This window comes from Marmota marmota, unplaced genomic scaffold (assembly GCF_001458135.2).
Source record: "Marmota marmota marmota unplaced genomic scaffold, marMar, whole genome shotgun sequence".
NCBI classification, from domain to species: domain Eukaryota; kingdom Metazoa; phylum Chordata; class Mammalia; order Rodentia; family Sciuridae; genus Marmota; species Marmota marmota.
The window spans coordinates 3,770,714-3,790,563 of NW_026000037.1; the positions used below are offsets into that span (position 1 = coordinate 3,770,714).

At 40.8% G+C, this 19,850-nt stretch overlaps 1 protein-coding gene across 1 annotated transcript in view; it reads left to right on the top strand.

The window, feature by feature from the left end:
• Fat4 (FAT atypical cadherin 4) overlaps positions 1-19,850 on the top strand; it is a 152,373-nt gene that overhangs the window by 74,732 nt on the left and 57,791 nt on the right. The window contains 4 exon segments of the mRNA XM_048812032.1: positions 2,986-3,247; positions 4,566-4,916; positions 10,730-11,652; positions 12,872-13,046. Of these exon segments, the coding sequence (XP_048667989.1) occupies positions 2,986-3,247; positions 4,566-4,916; positions 10,730-11,652; positions 12,872-13,046 (1,711 nt within the window).

Below are 19,850 nucleotides of genomic sequence, written 5' to 3' on the forward strand. Positions count from 1 at the left end.
TGATGTGTAAATTGATTTTGATAAATTAATAGGTTTTTATTCAGTTCTTATTACACATATAGAGCACTATTTTTCATATCTCTGATTGTATACAAAATATATTCACACCAATCCGCGTCTTCATACATGTACTTTGGATAATAATGATCATCACATTCTACCATCATTTCTAACCCCATGCCCCCTCCCTTCCCCTCCAACTCCTCTCCCTATCTAGAGTTCATCTATTCCTCCCTGCCCCTCCCACCCCTCCTCCTTCCCTGCCCCTCCTCTCCCTGCTCACACTCCACACACCTGTCTGTGCTCAGGCCTATGCACTGTCCCTATCTCATTTATTCTAATTCAAACTCTCATCAGCCCCTGTGACTTCAGGGGACACTGCCATTCAGTGACCTTCAGATACTTTTCTCAGATGTCATTCCCCAATCTGTAATTGCCAGATCGCAGTTTCTACAGATCTCTCCATCCATCACTGAATGCACCGCAAATAAAATTCGCCTTCCTTTCTTCCTCTGCACCAGAGCAGATGCCATTCCTGAAATGTCTTCAGAGTCTTCTTAAGACTTAAGTCTTCCCAGCAAAGTAATTTGAAGATTCTTTTAACATTTTCTTCTCTTTCACTTTGCCATTGCATAGGATTGTTAAAAGAAATAAGTGGAATATATGTGGAAATTTGAATTAAGGAGAACTGTTACTGTTATTTCTTTATCTTGTAATCACGTAACCTTGCTAGTTTCTCCTGTGTGTTATGCCGCGTCTAAATTCTAGAGCAAGACTTCTTGGGTTCAAATCCCTTCATCTCAGTCTCCTTGTATTCAAAATGGGCACAGGAAGGGTGCTTTCATAACCAGCTGGCCTGTAGGGCTACCTTAATTAGTCCCCTTGAAGTGAAGTGCTCAGGGCAGTGCTTAACACCTAGTAAAAGCTTAATGACTAACCCTCCCGCTCCCTGGTTGGTGGTTTATAGTTTTGAGGGTCATAACTCACATCACAGGCCTGAGACGTTGCCCCTGTGTTCCCTCTGCAGAGCGGGGACTTGAAACCTGTTCCATTCGCTGTTTTCACCAACTTCGGGAAAGTGGAGGCCCCACCTCTGGGGCCCAGATTGTTTCTCCTTTGGTACTGGGGACTGAACTCGGAGTCTGGAGATGGATTGCCACTGAGTTACACCCTCAGTCCTTTTTATTTTCTTATTTTGAGACAGGGTCACACTAAGTTGCTGAAGCTGGCCTCAACTTGCCACCCTCTTCCCTCAGCCTCCTGGGATTGCAAGCATTGTCAGCTCTTGAGCTAAATTCTGTACCCTGCCTCCTTCATTTGGCTTCCCCTCACTCTAGCACATTCTGCGTGTCAATAGTCTTTGAAAGGTTGACTCTAATTAAAACAAGATCAGGTTTCCTGGCCCTAGAATTCAAATCAGTTTGTGTTATGTTTGAGATTCTCCAAATAGTATACATAACTTAACATTTTACTTTGACTTTCTTCTTTTGTTGTAGATCAGAACTCTCCCCTCAGTGAGCTGGCCAAGCCCCTCACTCTCCTTCTCTCTGGCCTTCTGCTTGCACCTGGATATTGTTCTCAGTCTGTTAGACAAAGCTTCCCTTCTAGCAGCCCAGTTAGCTCCACTCTGCATATATCTCCCTTAGAAGAGCAACTCAGAGCCCTCCCTCTCTGTTCTCTGTTCTCTTGTGCTCATTGTAAGTCCTGGGCATTTGGCACTTGCCTGTGCTTGCCCAGGTCGGCTGGATGAGAAGGAAGAGGAGCTGAGTCTGGCACATGGAGGTTTGAAATCCACCCGAGGCTGAGAGTTGGAGCACAAGTTAACCAGCGTCTCAGAACCCTGGGTCTTCGTTGGTAAAAGTGCCCCTCAGCGGTGTGGGTGCTACCCATTCTCTTCATCTGTTCATCCACTGAGGGCTATTTAGGTTGTTGGTAAATCTTGCTGACTGTGAATCATGTTCCCTGAACATGGGGTCCTAATATCTCTTTGAAATAGTAATTTCAGTTCTTCTGCATAAATACCCGGAGTGGGATTGCCGTCTCCTGGTGGTTGCCTTTGCAATTTTTGGAGGACACGTCACACTTTCCGCAGAACTGTGTGGTGCTGCGTTCCCGCGGAGCAGGAGGCTTCTGGCTTCTCCTGTCCCCGTCCGTGTTTGCTGCCTTCTGTTTTCTTGGTAAAAGCCACTTTCACAGGCTTGAGGTGACATATTACTGTGGTTCTGATTTACATTTCCCCGATGATTGGTGACATTGAGCATCTGTAAACGTAGCTGTTGGCCATTTTTATGTCTTCTTTAGAGAAGTGTCCATTTGGACCCTTGGACTATGTGCAGGGTGAGATCAGGTTCCAGCTCATTCTTTTTAAGCCAGTTTTCCCAGCACCATTTGTTGAAGACACTAGTCTTTCCCTTTTGTGTATTCTCATCACCGTCGCCAAAGATGAGCTGATGTATTTCTGAGCTTCTTACTCTTGACCTTGGCCTGTTGTCTGTCATGCAGTCTTAATCAGTGACTCTCTAGAGTGATTCAGTCAGGAAGCATGGGGCCTTACCTTTGTTCTTTCTCAACATTGTTTTGGCTATTTGGATACCTTTGAGGTTCCTTGGGAATTTAAGTTCATTTTTCTATTTCTGTGCAAAAAAATACCATTAGAATTTTACTAGGAATTGCACTGAATCTGTGGGCTGCCTGGGCAAGAGGAGGATATTGTAACTGTCTGCAATCTTCCGTAGCATGAGTACGGATGTCTTTCCAGTTGTCTGTCCTATTTAACTTCTTACATCAGTGTTTGTAATTTTCAATGTGCAAATACTTCGCCTCCACAGTGAAGTTTCTCTGCAGGTACAATTTGACATTGTATAGCATCAGAGGAAATGAAAGCCAGAGACACGCTGTGTCACCTGCACACTCTCAGAGGTCTTGAGGACCCTGCTCTTCCTGCTCTGCACCCAGGAGCTCAATGCCCTTTCTCTCTCTCCACAGGGTGCAAATGCTCTTGTCACCTACGCCATCATCAGTGGGGCTGATGACAGCTTCCGCATCGACCCTGAATCTGGGGACCTGATTGCGACCAGGCGGTTGGACCGGGAACGTCGCTCAAAATACTCCTTGTTGGTTCGGGCTGACGATGGTCTTCAGTCCTCGGACATGAGAATTAACATAACGGTCAGCGACGTGAATGACCACACGCCCCGATTCTCCAGGCCAGTGTACTCCTTTGACATCCCTGAAGACACAGCTCCTGGTAGGTGGCAGGTCCCTGGTGCTTGTCGCAGGAATCACCTTTGACTACAATTAGCACTGTGCTCCATGAGTGCCTCTTCTTCACCGCGTGCTACCAGTTATACAAACATCCGCACTGGGATGGGAATCTTGTAATTAGCTTTCTCTGGTACAATTTCCAAGAAAATTGCTAGATTTTTTGAAAGTGAATGAGGTTAGCCATTTGTCTGATTACTAATTATAGATATTTCTGTTTCAGAAAATATTTATGACGTGGGTGTTAATTTTTTGGCAACCACAGTTTTGATGCTCTTTTACCACTTTAAAAATGTCTGTGATTGTGCTTTTTTTTTTTTTTTTTAATTCAGAAAGAGCAAAGAGAAACACATGAAAAACTGTTCTTAACAGTTTGAACAATTAGTAGCTCAGTGACCCAGGACAAACAAATTAATTCACTTCTCTTAGCTTCAGTTTCTTCTATAAACTGGAAACCATAATTCCATTCAGAAATAGTGTAATGATTAGTTTAGAAAGTCTGTGTGAGTGTACTAGGTTGGGGCTTAGGGCTAAGTTGGTGCTCAATAAATATTAAACCTGAATCTTGAACTATAATGCTACTTTAACCGGAATCTGGCCTCTGCACATCTTATGCTGTGATTGAATCTGAGCACTCAGGGCCATGCTTCTGTTGTGTGTGAGGCTTCATTGACATTGTTAGAAATTCTTATCTAAAGTTAAAATTTTATTATGAATTGCATTTGGAAGAAGTTGTGTGATAAGGCTTATGATACTCTACAAAGGAAATACACATTTATAGACGTCTCCCTTCCCCTGCAGTCTTTTCTTTTCTCCCTCCAACAAGTCGCTCATGTCCATGAAATTCTGATCACATTTATTTCTTGCCGTAAATACAGCTGTGACTACATGAGCTGAACAATGCACAATGTAGAGTCCACATGTGTACATGGAATTCATTGTATTACTTTTACTTTGATTGCATCAGGTAGAAAAGTAATACCAGAAGTTGGATAATCCCTCAGAACTTTTACACTATTACCTGAGACCCACTGATAATAAAACATGGAACACACATGTTACGTATATCATACATGTCACATGCAAACATGTAACGTGTAAATGCATGACATACATGTTTTATTAGTATATGGTGTGTTGGTTTCAGGGACACTGTAGAAATCTGAAGAATATTATGTGCACGAGAATTTCGTAGTGGTTCTCTTGTTAAAGCAGCTGACGATATAAACACGGGCCTGGTATCTCTGTGTGTGTCCCTACTTCCTCCTGCTCCTTGAACTCAGACTCCCTCTTCCTTTTGGTAGGTTCTTTGGTGGCAGCCATTTTGGCTACGGATGATGACTCTGGTGTGAATGGAGAAATCACATACATTGTGAGTGAAGATGATGAAGACGGCATATTTTTCCTGAATCCAGTTACTGGAGTCTTTAATTTGACTCGAGTATTAGATTATGAAGCACAGCAGTATTACATCCTCACCGTTCGTGCTGAAGACGGTGGGGGACAGTTTACCACCATCAGAGTTTACTTCAACATACTGGATGTCAATGATAACCCACCTGTTTTCAGCTTGAATTCCTATAGCACGTCACTCATGGAAAATCTACCTCTAGGATCTACTGTTCTCGTGTTCAACGTCACCGATGCAGATGATGGTATGTGCCTTATAACAACTCCCAAAATCTCATTAAATATCACTGATATTAAATATTTTCTTCATTTCCTGTGTTCAGCTTTTGCAAAATTGTAACTCAACTACTGAGGGTTTTGAAATTCAATATTTCATCAGTTTTTACTTATAAAAGTTACACAACAGAGATTGTATCATTTTGAACTTGTAATTCAGAAAGAATAGGATCTTTGTCCCATATTTTAGGTCAAGGTACAGGAAATTGTACCTTTATTTTATTTATGCATTTATTTATTTATTTTTGCCCTAAATTTGTGTCAGTTTTGAAGTTTAGTCATAAGCCAGCATTTTAGTAGGTTTTTGTTAGGTAAAAGAAGCATTTAGTTTTATATATATTATTTTAACTTAAAAAAGGATAAAATCTGGAAACAAAAGAAAACAAAAGCCTTAAAGAAAAATACTTAAGAATAAATCACTAAATGATGTATTTCAAAATGAAAATCAGTAAAGATATTTTAGTAAGTTCTCATGATATGATTCAGAGGACAGCCTTATATTTATTTAACTCCTGCCATATAATCAAATTGAGACTTTGCATTAAGTGTGTGTGTGTGTGTGTGTGTGTGTGTGTTTGACTTGTATTTTTTAAAAAGCATCTGCAAACTTTCATTTAAAAGCTGACCCCCTCGGTCTTTGTTCTGAGACCTATTTTGCAAATACAGGCTTCAGATAATATAGCATTAAAGATAACATTGTACAGATTATCAGTTTTGAGCTCAATGATTTGGAAAGTTGTTAGTGTACCTTGTTTTTCTTTCTTTTGGATGCAGCCAAAGGTCTTTGGAGTGAATAAAACAAAACACACTTCTTTGAAACGGAAGTACATCTCCAGCCTCATGACACAGGCATATCAACCTTAATTTAGAGTTTCCTGGTTGTGATGTGCATGATTCGTATCATCTCAGAATGCCATGTTGTCTCAGCATTCATTGTGATCTACATTTAGTCCCCTTTTGGGGGTATCTAGAAATGCCACTTAGATAAGAGAAGTAAAAGGCACAGCTTTTTAATATGTGCTTCAATAAACAAAGTTAGAAATGTTCTCTTTAGCATCCATTGGGTGCATTTTGAGGTTTCTTCCTCTTACTCAAACATAGTTGACATTGGACACATGGCTATAGGTAAAAATAGGAGTACCTGTAATAGCAATACTACTACTATTGCTACCATTCTTGCTAATATAATACAATAAAAACTATATTACCAGATGTTAGTATGCACCCAGTCCTGGTCAAAGAACATTGCACACTCTTTGGGTACCACCTGCCAGGTCTGTAGATTTGCTCCAACGAGATGTGCAAGTACAACCGTGCCTTACCTCTCTTTCCGAGGTTGATTTTTCGGCTATGGTAACTTTCAGTTTACCTGTTCCCAGAATATGAACATTTGAAATGCCATTTATACATCCTTCAGTTACTTGTCCTTGTAGCTGTGCTTGATCTTCCTGTAGTTAAGAATTTTCCATGGTACATCTCTGTGATTTATTTATTATTTGCTGGAGAGAGCCCATTGTTTCATAAAATTGTGGGTTCCTCTGGAATAAATTATATTTACCCCCTTAACTTAAAATGTTGGGTTACTGGGAAAAGAGCAAAAAACAAAATTTATTTGTCAACAACCTGCTGGAATATTCCAAGTATGTTGAAGCACAAAATTAACCATGGACTCCAAATCCCTGTTCACAGACTATTTTCCCCTTTGATTGTGTTGCATAAAAGTTACAAGCTACAGTTACCCATTGTTTTAGTTTTGAATACTTTTATCAGTGCAGTTTCCTGTACCTTGACCTAAAATATGGGACAAAGATCCTATTCTTTCTGAATTACAAGAATAATGATAAGGATAACCTTGTTGGTAAAAATTACTGAGTTTCAACAAATACTTCTTAACTATTTCACAAGAAATATGATTTAGGCATATTTTTTTGGAGGGATGGTACCAAGAATTGAACTCAAGGGCACTTGACCCCTGAGCCACATCCCCAGCCCTCTATTGTATTTTATTTAGAGACAGGGTCTCACTGAGTTGCTTAGCACCTTGCCATCTCTGAGGCTGGCTTTGAACTTGTGATCCTCCTGCCTCAGCCTCCCAAGCTGCTGGGATTACAGGCACCCACAGCTGATTTAGGCATTTTTAAATTAGTAAATTAATCTTAATCTCTGATCAACAGGTTCCTGAGGAGGTCATATTGCCATATTAGGTGAAGGGGAAGACATGAAAATGGATTTAACATTTGCTGTTACCTGTAACCTCACTCTCCCAGAGTTTAACCTGTAACACTTTAGGTGATGAGACCATTTCATGAGAATCAGGCCCATGTTTCACTATTTTCATAAAATAGGTAATAGCTGTATTAATCTCAATGTCTCCATGCAATGATAAGGAATTGTACTGAGGAAAACCACTGTAAAATGGGGACATCATGAAAAGACCCCAGTTTTGATTATTATTTTATTATTCTATAAACCAGATGTATTTTAGAATATCAGGAAGTCATATGAGAATATGAGGATGGTGATGTGATTTTGGCTGAACAACTTTCCCCACCTATGTTCGATGCACAGTGGAGACCTTCGGCATCGCAGATGGGTTGATGGGTTCCCTGCCCTGTGCCCTGCAGGCACTGTTAGGAACTGCTGCATGAAGATGGTGCACCTTCCATGTGCTGCCACTGTGGACAGCCTGGCCAACATGAGTTCTTTGTGAATAAAGGCATGCGTTTTATCACAGAGCGACATGTATCTTGTTCTTGCATGTATTTAATCATTTAATTCTGAAGTGTTCGCCTGCCTATTCCTGTATTTTATGTGCCATGATCCTTAGAACTAAGTTCTTCACTGAAATGCAGATCTCTTTGTTTCCATATATAAACCCACACACACACACACACACACACACACACACACACACACACACACCAATAAATCTGCCAAGAAGAATCATAGAACTAAATGACTTTCAGAAAATTGAACACAAATGGTTTGAAATGTGGGCTGTTTTTAGTTTAAAGATCTGCTGGGCTACAAAAGCCCACTAAATTCAAGTTTCAACACTTATGGAGAGAATTTAAAATCTAAAAATAATAGATCTACTTTTTCATGATTCAGATGTTTGATGCAAAGAGCAGAGGGAGAAATAATTCAGCTTTCTATTTTTCGGTGTGCTGCGACTGTTGAGGGAGCTTGTCGGTGTTGGTGTGTCCCTGTGTGTTTTCTAGATGTGGGGCATGTTTCCAAAGGCACTTATTAGACTTGTCAGGAATGAAAAATTTCCCTCTTCACAGGAAAGTAAAGGTGGACAGTTTCTGTGGCCTGTAGTTCAGCAGTTAGTGCTCAGTTCTTGAGATAAGAGCTGTTTCTTAGTTTGCAGTATTTTTTACAAAAATAGTTTTTTTTCTCAGTGATAAGAGCTGCTACCTTCCGTTCATTTCTGTTGTCGTTAGCTAACATATTCATCATCATTTGTTGAGTGGAAGATCACAGTTTTCTTCTTCCTAACTCTAGGCAGTCTCCGACCCCTTTCTTCCCCCAAGCAAACACCCACCAGCTTTTCCCCTGTGAAAGGTCCTGTTCCTGTTTACATCGAGGCTATAAAGTCCTGGTACTGTGTTCTGCTTTTGCCTCTGTAATTTTGTTGTTCACCTAAGGAAGGAGCAGGCCTGGTGGCCCTGGGGCTCCGAGCATCCCTTCATTAGCTCACATTTCAGGGGATTTAGGGAGGGACAGCTCAGGCCTCACAGCCATGTGGAATGTCTTGGTATTCCTCATTTCTCTGAACCTTGGTTTGGAAGATTTCATAGATCTTCATGTAACAATTCAATCCCTTTGCTCATTTGTATCATTTTATTTTTATTCAGTTTTTGTTTTCATAACTACCTATCTTAGTATCTGTGTTTGGGTTTTTAAAGGAAGAAGCGTTCAACATTCACTGCTGGACTATGTCACAGGAAAGACAGAGAGATGTCCTCAGAAAGAATAAAAATTAGTTATTCTGTACACACAGCTTCTCCTCCATATAAGATCGTCAAGGGTAAAATGTTCCACCAACACTGATGTACATTTTTATCTCCAAACCTGTGGAGTTTTAAGAGGAGGAGGTGAAGTAGGCTGTTGACCTTTCTCTATCCTGATCTTAAATTCTTTTTGTCCCCTGCTGGTGAATTGACCTGTGGACCCCATTAGCATTATTTATTCATATCTCCCTGATCTTCAAGCTCCTAAGTATTCTGAACTCTATAACCTCAGCTTTGTGCATTTCTGACTAGGCTTAAACTGTAAAGATTAAATATTGCAACTCATAATGAGAAGAGGAACTACCTTTCCAAAGATTTGCACCAGATTGTTCACCCTGAAGTTTGGGGTCAATAAATCAGTTCTGGAAAGTTATGTTCACAAATATTTTTTTTCCCCTCTGCATCAGCACATAGGCAAAGGGCATTAGAGACCATCAACTCACAGGAAAGGAGTAATATGGTGTTACTGAAAAGAACAGGCGCTGCACAGTAGGAGGGAGAATGTCATCACTCAGGTAGCCGCCTCTGTGAGGAGATCCATGAGATTCAAGAGAGGGCCAAAGCTAACCAGATACTCACAGAATCCTGAGAAAAAGTATGTTTGGAAAAAGAACAAAAGAGTGATTTCATTTTTCTGGGACACTTGGCAAGAGCAGATGTCCTTTCTGCAGGTGGAATTCAGAAACCTAAATATTTGACTAACTCATGGAGTATGGATGCTGTTTGTAAGCAATTCATGTTTATCAATAGATTGTCCCTAGCCCCAGAGTTTAAAATCTTTATTAGGGGTGGACTATCTTGTGCATCAATCCCTAACCATCACAATATCCTGCAATAGCATGAGGAATATTCCTCACATTTTAAGGGCAAAATATAAAAAAGTGCATGGCCTTGAGTGCCACTATTTTGAGGCAGAAAATCTGACTTTCTTTCTGTCTCCACTGCTTATTTTCTATTCACCTTTCTGCTATTTAATGAAAAATAAAATAGGTTGGTGTATTCTCCACATCATCTTTACTATCAGAAGTGCTGCAATCATGTTCTGAAATAAGAATTTAGATATTTTTAAAGTAAAAAAGTGACACATATTCCTTGGGGGAAAAAAAGAGATGTTATCTAAATATGGCCCCATAATAGCATGAACATTTATGCTTCAAGAATTCAATGCATAATTTTACTGCTAACAATTCCTTTAAAGAATACTTTTAAATATGTATAATAAAATTTGAGAGACAGTTATTTTCTCAAAGGCCATTACTTGGCCAGATGCTTAATAGGAATTAAAAAGTATTTATTGGTTCTGACAAGAAATGTAAAAGTAGACTTAAAGCATCCATGACTAATGCCATACATCAGAACATTTTATTACTCCTCACTGAAATTGATGTCAGCTTCAATAAATTACTGAAGTTATAAATGTTTGAGTAATAATACAGATTGTGGCACTGTTAGTGTTGGACTCTGGGGAATTATGTGATAAAAACAAGGAAATATATAGAAAAATATCTGCTCTCTGGAATGTTTTTCTCCTCTTTTGTAATTTAATGTTTCAACATTGTAGTAAAGAGCATGCGGTATATGGATCATTGGTTCACCAGATTGTAAACATCTTTTCAGATCAAAAGTTAACAGGAAGGGAATGATGTGTATGTATTATTTACTAAAAATAATTTCACCAAGTGTGTCCAATTTTTCTACCATATAGCAAACATGCAGTAATAATCTGCAATCAGCACACATTAAGTGCTTTTTCCCTTTAATTTCAGGTGTCAACTCCCAATTGGCTTACAGCATTGCTTCGGGCGATAGCCTCGGGCAGTTCACAGTGGACGAGAAAGGTGTGCTGAAAGTCCTGAAGACTCTGGACCGAGAAAGTCAGTCCTTCTACAACCTGGTTGTGCAGGTGCATGACCTGCCACCGCTCCCGGCCTCCAGGTTCACAAGCACTGCCCAAGTCTCCCTCATTTTGTTGGACGTAAATGATAACCCACCAGCGTTCCTTTCCCCTAAGTTGACCTACATTCCAGAAAACACCCCTATTGATACCATTGTTTTCAAAGCTCAAGCCACGGATCCAGACAGTGGCCCGAACAGCTATATAGAGTACACCCTGCTGAACCCCCTGGGGAACAAGTTCAGCATCGGGACCATTGATGGTGAAGTGAGGCTCACCGGGGAACTGGACAGAGAAGAGGTTGCCAACTACACTCTAACAGTGGTGGCTACGGACAAAGGCCAACCTCCTCTCTCTTCCTCTGCAGAGGTAGTAGTTATGGTCCTTGACATCAACGATAACAACCCTGTTTTTGCACAGTCTTTGTATAAAGTGGAGATCCACGAGGACACACTCACAGGAACAGACATAGTGCAAGTCTTTGCAGCCGACGGAGATGAAGGCACGAACGGACAGGTGCGCTATGGCATTGTGGATGGCAATGCCAATCAGGAATTTCGGATCGATTCCGTCACAGGTGCCATCACCGTGGCGAAGCCTTTGGATAGAGAGAAGACCCCTACGTACCTTTTAACTGTTCAGGCTACAGATCGGGGAAGCACCCCCAGGACTGATTCCTCCACGGTCAGCATCGTTTTGCTGGACATTAATGACTTTGTTCCTGTGTTTGAGCTATCTCCGTATTCTGTAAATGTCCCTGAGAATTTGGGGACACTGCCTAGAACAGTCCTTCAGGTCAGTATATTTAAGCATGAGAAAGATTGCATTCACTCTACGACACCTAGTTGGAAAGCCCGTCCTGGACAGTGTTCACGCACCCCCCATTCTCTCATTCTCGTCCGTAAATGCTTAGTTGCAGATAGACCAGATTTGGAAGAGGAAAGCTTACGAAACCTATTCATTCCCATATAGATTGAAATGTTGCATCTCAGCCATGTTCTTTTGTGTATATTCCTCTTGCGCATATTTATATATTTGTGTTGCTTTGAATTTCGTTTCACATGTCAGTAACAGCTGCACACCATGGTAAAGTAAAATGATATCGAAGTTGGAAAAGTTTCTTACAAGCAGTGTTCTCCCTTCCCTCCTCAAAACTTCAACTACCCAGCGAGACTGATGCTAGTGCTGCTGACACATGGACAGGCATCCCCAGGGGTTCCTGAAGCCAGGTTCTTGGGGTCCTGAGAGAATAACTGAGTGAGAGGCAGGCGGTTAGCAGCAAGGCAGAAGGTTACTGAAAGCAAAACACACTCTGGGAGCGCAGAGTGGGCAGAACTGCCAAACGGCTCAAGGCCCATCTTCACAGTGGATTTCATTTTCATTAGGGCGTTCGAGTTCTCCTTCTTCTCTGGGTGGCTGGGGTTATTGGCACCTTGATTGACAGCTGGATTTGACATAATTAGTTCTCTATTACCCAAGCTAAGTTTCTTTTACCCCCAGAAAATTCACATGGGGGAGGGAATGTGATACTGATGTATGTTAACTAGCAACAAGTTGACCTTGGGTCAGTCCCTTGGGCTATTGTGCCTGCCCAAGATTGAGGACTTTCCCTTTAGAGACTTGAATTCCCCTGGGGTCCTCTAGCTTCCTCCCTTAAGCTATAGCTTGGCCCAGTCTCCCCTCACTTCTGGCCGCTGTGGGGAGGGGCTGAGGGCCTAAGATGTGGTGGCCTTCTCCACCCCTTCCCCATGTCCTGTCTCTTACCGAACATTAGCAATGTTTGTGGAGCCTTCCAAATGTTAGACATTAATTTTATGCATATTTCAGCACAAATAGACACACATGATATATACTATTCTTCACCATTTTTATTTTTTACTTGAGAGCTTGAAACCCTCTTAGGAATATTTTTGTATGACTTAACCTCATTGTCTTTTCACTGATACATTTTATTTCATGGTGTCATTAGGATAGGTTTGCTCACAGTAATGACGCATCCTGTTCTCCCCTGTAGGTGGTGGCAAGGGATGACGATCAAGGATCCAATAGCAAACTCTCATATGTTCTACTTGGTGGTAATGAAGACAATGCTTTTACTCTCTCGTCCAGTGGAGAACTTAAAGTCACACAGAGTCTGGACCGCGAAACAAAAGAGCACTTTGTCTTGACAGTCACAGCTACAGATTCAGGTGAGTCCAATATAACTTGATTCAGTTGTGAATAATGTGTTTATGAGTAAATGAAAATATTCTCGTTCATCCTTACAAATTAGACATTTGTTGAAATCTACTAATGCTGGAAACACTCGCTCTACCTACATGATCAACACCACACAAGTGACTTCAGAAAATGCTCACGTCTGTGGTCAGGACCGAAACACGTGAGAATTAAAGCTCTGTTTCTGTAAAGCAGAGCGAATCCTTGTTCTGGAACCCACCTGAGTACCTCTGGGTGTGACCTATTCCACCACCTGAGTGAGGAAGCACTCACAGAGCTTCACCTTTGAAAACCTGCAGATGGTTTGATGGTCTTGGGGACAGGGGAGCAGGTCTGGGGGACCTCCACTTCATTACCCTCGAGGACCAGCTGTGCTGTAACAGAGCTGTAGCATTTGATGAGCTTCCTGGAGCCTGGGAAAGTGTCACAATGGTTGGGCTCTCATTAGCTTAGCACAGCAGCGAGGTGCCCTAGGGGTCAGGGAAAGCAAGGCACATCAGACCTTGGCGTCTGCAGGAGGCAGTGAAGTGCAGTTCATATGTTTAAAAAGCAACAGTGCTGTTCACACTGTTTGTTTTGTGCATATTGTTACACAAGTAGATTGTGGAGTACAAATTACTCTTTACCGTTTTTTAGTTTTGATTGTATTTATAAATACAGAAAGCTACTAATTTAAAATTGAAGCAACCAAAGTGTACCCAAGAATCAATATGCCTTCAACAACGTAGGAATTGCTTAAATATTTGTTGAATAAGCAAATTTAAAAACACTAATTCCAGGGGATTGGTGAATTACGGAATGTTGTTCTTTAACATGTTTTATGGAAATAATGTCACAATTCAGTATTTAGTATTAAATTGTTAATTATATTGATGTATTTAAGAAAAAAATGTTGAAATAGTCTTGAGCCAAAGGATATTTGTTGGACTTTCAAATGACTGAAATTTTATACATATATATAACAGGCATATATGCATATACACATGTATGTATACTTTACATAAAGTAGAGACTTGAATGTATGTATACATAAAGTATACATACATGTGTATATGCATATATACCTGTTATATGTATAATACATATTTTATATATGTATGTATACTTACATGGGTATATGCATATATGCCTGTTATATATATAATACATATTTTATATAATAGAGATACATATGTAAGAATAGTGTAGATATGTGGACACACAGATATAACAACATTCTGAGATTTCAAATAGTTATTTCATTATTGTTGAAATGTCTTTTATTAATGTAATGATTTAAAATTTTGATAATGAGTTAAAAATTTTACAGCTTATAATGTGTTGTGTCATGGAGCTATTCCTAAAATAGCAGGAGATTTTGAGATTACAGGTAACAGATTTAGCACACTAAATATTCCACGACAGTGCTCCTTGTTTTTAACTGTGGTCTCATTTTCCCTCTTGATCTAGATATGTATATACATGTAAATGCCTCGTGGAAGAACAATATTTTCAGTATATTTGAAGGCAGGAATTACCACATTGCATTAATGCAAACTATGAAACTCTGAGGAATGATGAGCATAATGTGGTGTGAGAGCCATGTGAAATTTAACCATGTTGATCTGAACGTGGTTCTTCGTGTGTGTTGTCAGTATTGTGCTTTGTGGTCATTAGGCATTAAGGGCAAGCATGCTTCTGTAAAAGTGTGGTCACTTCTGTGTTGCCCACATCAGTCAAGCATACCAAAAGTCACCTGGAAAAAAGAGAGGGTGTAGTGAGTAGAGATTGCAGAGTCTGATGTTTAGAACTAAGGTTAAAGTACTGCAGCTCTCGTCACTAATTCCAACTGAAATCATATGGACATCTCTAGGAGACACCAATACAAATAGACTTTGTGGATGGGAGTGGCAGGGAGAAACAGATCCAGGAATCCAGCTCCTGAAGGTGCCAGTGGCTGTAAAGCTCGCTGCGCAGAGATGGGTCACAATGCTAGTCTCCCAGGTAGGGAGGAGAAATGACTGTGAGTGTCAGGGTGTGCGCATGGTAGCCTGAGATTTCCAGGGAATAGCATATAGAAGGTTCCTGTCAGAGAATTTGCACTTCAAACTATTCTAAGTCAAAAGCTGTGGCAGAGAAAGAACATAGACATGTAGACAAGAGTGCCTTTTTTAACCAAATACTCCTAAGCATTAAAAATCTTACTGTGTGACTGAAAAGCAAAGGAGGGATACTGTGGAGGGAAGGGAATGATGATTTATATGTAGAGCCATCTGTGGTGATCAGTGTGCCAGGTTTTGCAGACATTTACCCATTTCTACAGAGGATATTTTTGTTATCATCTCAATTACCCAAAGACTTAAGTGTTTCTATTTCTTCTTCAAATATGTAACCCAAACTCAGAGTAGTTAAATAATTTGTTCAGAATTACATAGCTAATAAATAACAGAGTAGATTCAGTTCCCAGCACATCCGACTTCGTAGTTCAAGTTGTGATGGAGGTTTCATCCTGCAGGTTGTTTTAGCCAGGTCTTTGTTTGTTTTTGACACTGTGACCAAAGGAACTGACAAGAATAATGTAGAGGAGGATTTTATTTGGGCTCATGGTTTTAGAGATCTCAGTTCATGGACAGTCAACTCTATAGCTCTGGGTCCAAGATAAGGCAGAACATCACGGCAGAAGAGCATAAAGGAGGAAAGCTACTCAAGGTATCAGGAAGCAGAGAGATCTATACTCACCAGGAGCAAAATGTGAACCCCAAAGGCACATCTACAGTGACCTGCTCCAGCCACACACTACCTGTGAACTGTCACCACCCAGTTAATCCCTATCAGTGGGTTGATTCACTGATTAAATTACCTGTCATAACCTAATCATTTTATCTTTGAACATTCTTCACTGCCTCACTCGTGGGTTTTGGGGGGGACACCTCATATTTAAACCATAATATTTTCCTCCTCCACAAAAGCTCATGCCCATTTCACAATGAAAAAATACGTTTAGTCCATTTCTAAGAGTTCTTATAATCATAGCAGTTCCAACGTTGCCTAAAAGTCCAAGGCCCAAATCTTATATAAGACTGAGAGGAAAGATCAAACAAGGTCGCATCCAACATATGATGGCACAGAGTAAGCATTTTCATTCCAAAAAGGAGAAATAGGGCATAGAAAGAGGGATGAGGACCAAAGCAACACCAAAACCTGGTGGGCACATGAGTCCTGTAGCTTCATATCTAGGATGTGTGGCACGTGGCTTTGTGATATTCTCCCCACAGGGCTTGTGTAGGTCCACCCCTATGGTCTTGCTGGTGCAGCCCATATGGCCTCTCTCCTACCTTGTTTCTGCATCAGCCTTTCAGGGAAAGCCTGCAGAGACTCTGTTTTCTCTACATTTAATCTGGTCTTCCAGGACTTCCTGTGAAATCTTGGTGGAAGCCTTCATGACTTCCAGCATCCTGCATCCCTGCTGAACCAGAACTATGCTGTTGCCACCAGGGTCTGCCACCACATTAACCAGTCGCCATACCTTCTGAGGCCATGGCTATAGCAACCTCTCAGTGCCTGGCCAGCTAGGCTTGGTGAAACAACTTCCTAGGCCCCCTGTCCAAGCATGGTGGGTGCCCCCATACTCTCTGCTCCAAGAGGTTTCTACTTTTACACCCTTCAGCTGGATATGGGTGTGGTCTTTCCAATTTCTGAGATGCACTCAAGTCATCTTTCCTATTATTTCAGGGTAAAGTATTCAGTATTTCTTTACTAGTTGCAACCTCTTTAACAACCAGAACTTCCTTAGCCACAGTTTTACTTGTACTTTTCTGGCCAAACTGCAAGTTTTTCGAATCTTTATATGCTGCATTTTGCTCCTGATTTTCATAGTAAACTTGGCTAAAAACATCCAGCAATATTCGTGCCATATCCTGAAGGCTGTGCTGCCTTGAAATTTTCAGATAAATTTGTCCAACACTTGTAAATTCCAACTCAGAAAGTCTGAAGACAAGGACAAAATTTAGAACAACTTCTTTGGCCGAATGTAACATGAACGACCTAGGGTCCAATAGCCCATAGGGCCCTCCTCCTCGGAAACCTCACTAGCCCAGTCTTTACTGTCCACGGTTCTATTGGCATTCTAATCTTTTAGCCTCCACCAGAATCATCCGTGAAGCTCACTTACAACATTTTAAAGCATTCCCAGTTTGCATCTCTAAATTTTTAAAAAGTTCTGCCCCTGAAAACCAGCTCCAAAGTCTTCTGAACCACACGGTCAGATTAGTCACACAGTGACTCCACTTCCCCGTATCAGTTTCTGTTTTAGTTAGCTTTTTCGTCACTGTGACCAAAAGACCTGACAAGAACTTTTTTTGAGGTGGAAGAGTTTATTTTGACTTAGGGTTTCAGATGTTCAGCTGAAAGATGGCCACTCCAGAGCTCTGGGCCCCAGGTGAGGCAGAACATCGAGGTGGAAAGGTTAACAGAAGTAAGGTACTGGAGACGTGGCAGTCAGGAAGCAGAGAGGGCTTTGGTCACCAGGGACAAAACAGAAATCCCAAAGGCCTACCACCAGCAACCCAACTCCTCCAGCCATACCCAGCCTGCTACAGCTACCACCCAGTTAATCAATATCAGTGGATTAATCCACTCTTAGATTATAGCTTTCATATTCTAATCATTTTATCTTAGATCATTCTTGCATTATCTAACTTATGAGCTTTTGAGGAAAATCTCATATTTAAATCACAGCATAGGTCAAGGAGAATTTGGAAAAAATTCACTTCAGCAGTTCTCTTATTTGCAAAGCAATCCCCATAATAATGCAAAGATAGAAATCTGAATTTGAACTGATCTTATTTAAATTCTGGTTCTGTCATTCATTTCTTTGTGATTCTGGTGAATTACAACATTTCTCTCAACTTCATACTTTCCTCTGTAAAATGGAGTAGTAGCAACTATGAAGTATTTATTATAAATTTAATTGGTATAACATGTTAAACTGCTAAACCTCATTTCTTTCTCATAAGTATGTAAAATGATTTTAACAATAGTGGTTTTCCATCAACTTTTGATGTTCATAATCTTAGAAGTATTTGCCATACTCCTTACTACATAAATATTGTCTTTCAAAATCTATGGATCAAATTTCTAAAACTCTTATTTAAAAAAGAATTACCATTCATATAAAATCTCACTTGATCAATATATAGATTGAAACATTCTTTTGTGTATCAGGCATTTCTTATTAAACTTCTAAAGAATACATGCATAGTAAGTGTTTAACCACTCCAAAAGACCACAAATTTTAAAAAGTGTAGTCCAGCCAAATTATGGTTGCGCAGGCTTAGTGGGCTTGGCCAGAAAGTTTAACAAACACTCCTAGTATTTCTTCATCAGAATAATAACACAAAAGGGACGTTTGGCTAGGGGGAAAGAGAAAGAAAGAAAACTTGAGATGAGAGAGCTAAAAATATTTTCTCCTGACTCGCATGAGTCAGCCTGTAGGGAACTTTCTCAGAAGATGGTTGCGTACAGCGTTGGTCCACACGTGCAGACTACGCAAGAACCGGTCCTGGTTCCCTGGATCCAGACTGAAAATTCCTCATGCCATCACCTGACCCTGAGGAAACTCAGGGACGCAGACTGCTTAGTGAAAGAACGAATAGTAGAAGTCTAACTCATGTCTGTGAAGGACTCAGGCTGTTAAATGTGAGACCTACTGTGTGCAAAGCCTGCCATCATGGAGAAAGGGGGGCTGATTAGGGGGAGTGTTGAGTGCAGGAGAGAAAGCTCCCAAAAATCCAAGTACGAGGAAGTGTTCCTTGGGGACTTGAAGGGTGTAAAGAGCGGCTGGGAGCCTGAGGAATGTCAGCAGGGGCACTGTGGCCTTAGGGCACAATCTTTTGTCAGTGCTGGAAATGGAAGAATAAGTAGAATCTTGTCCCAAAGCCCAGCTGTCCAAGAGAGCTTTCTTTTGAGTTGCTCTGAAATGCCCTGGTGTTCCTGGGACCAATGGGGGATGTGTTCATTCCGGAGCCTGAGGATCCCTCATGGGTAAATGCAAACAGAAACCAGACCCTCTGAGGAACGTCAGGCCAGATGAACTTAACGTCACTGAGACTCTTATGTGACCTCATCTCTATGTTCTGTTAGCTCTTTTGTCCTTTCGATATCATGATTAGCCACAGTTTCAGGAAAATGTGAAAGTTTTAGACATCAGATTTCAGAATCTGCAGTTCAGTCCTATTTCCAGGAATGCACTCTCTGACACAGGACTTAAAATACATATTTACCGCTGTGATTTAGCAGTCCAACTGGAGGGTGACATGAGAAAACCCTGGCAGTCTTTAGACCCGGATACCATGTTATGCTCAATTTTGTAGTGTTCCTAGGATCAGGAAAATGTCAAAGTGCTCTGAAGAAAAAGAGTTGGACAGTTTTATTCTTTATCTCACAAATCACTTTCCCTTTGCTCTTATCTGGTGGCAGCAGAGAGATAGGTCATCGCCGCCAATGGGGTAGGAATTGAGCGGCAGCTTTTTAATCTTGCAAACTTCTAAATCTTTGAGTTTTTTTGAAGAAAACATTAGCATTCCAGCTATCATCGTGTTTTTATTTACTGACTACATGTCCATAGAGCAGCACATCTGGAATCTCTCCACTCCTGTCTACTGCTCAAAATAAGCTACAGTCACCCATCACGTGTATGAGTCTGGATGGTTACATTACTAAAAACAGAACAGAGCAAAAAGGCTTTAGCTCATTCCCCCCCCCACCCCCTCTATGTACTACTACATATGATACATATA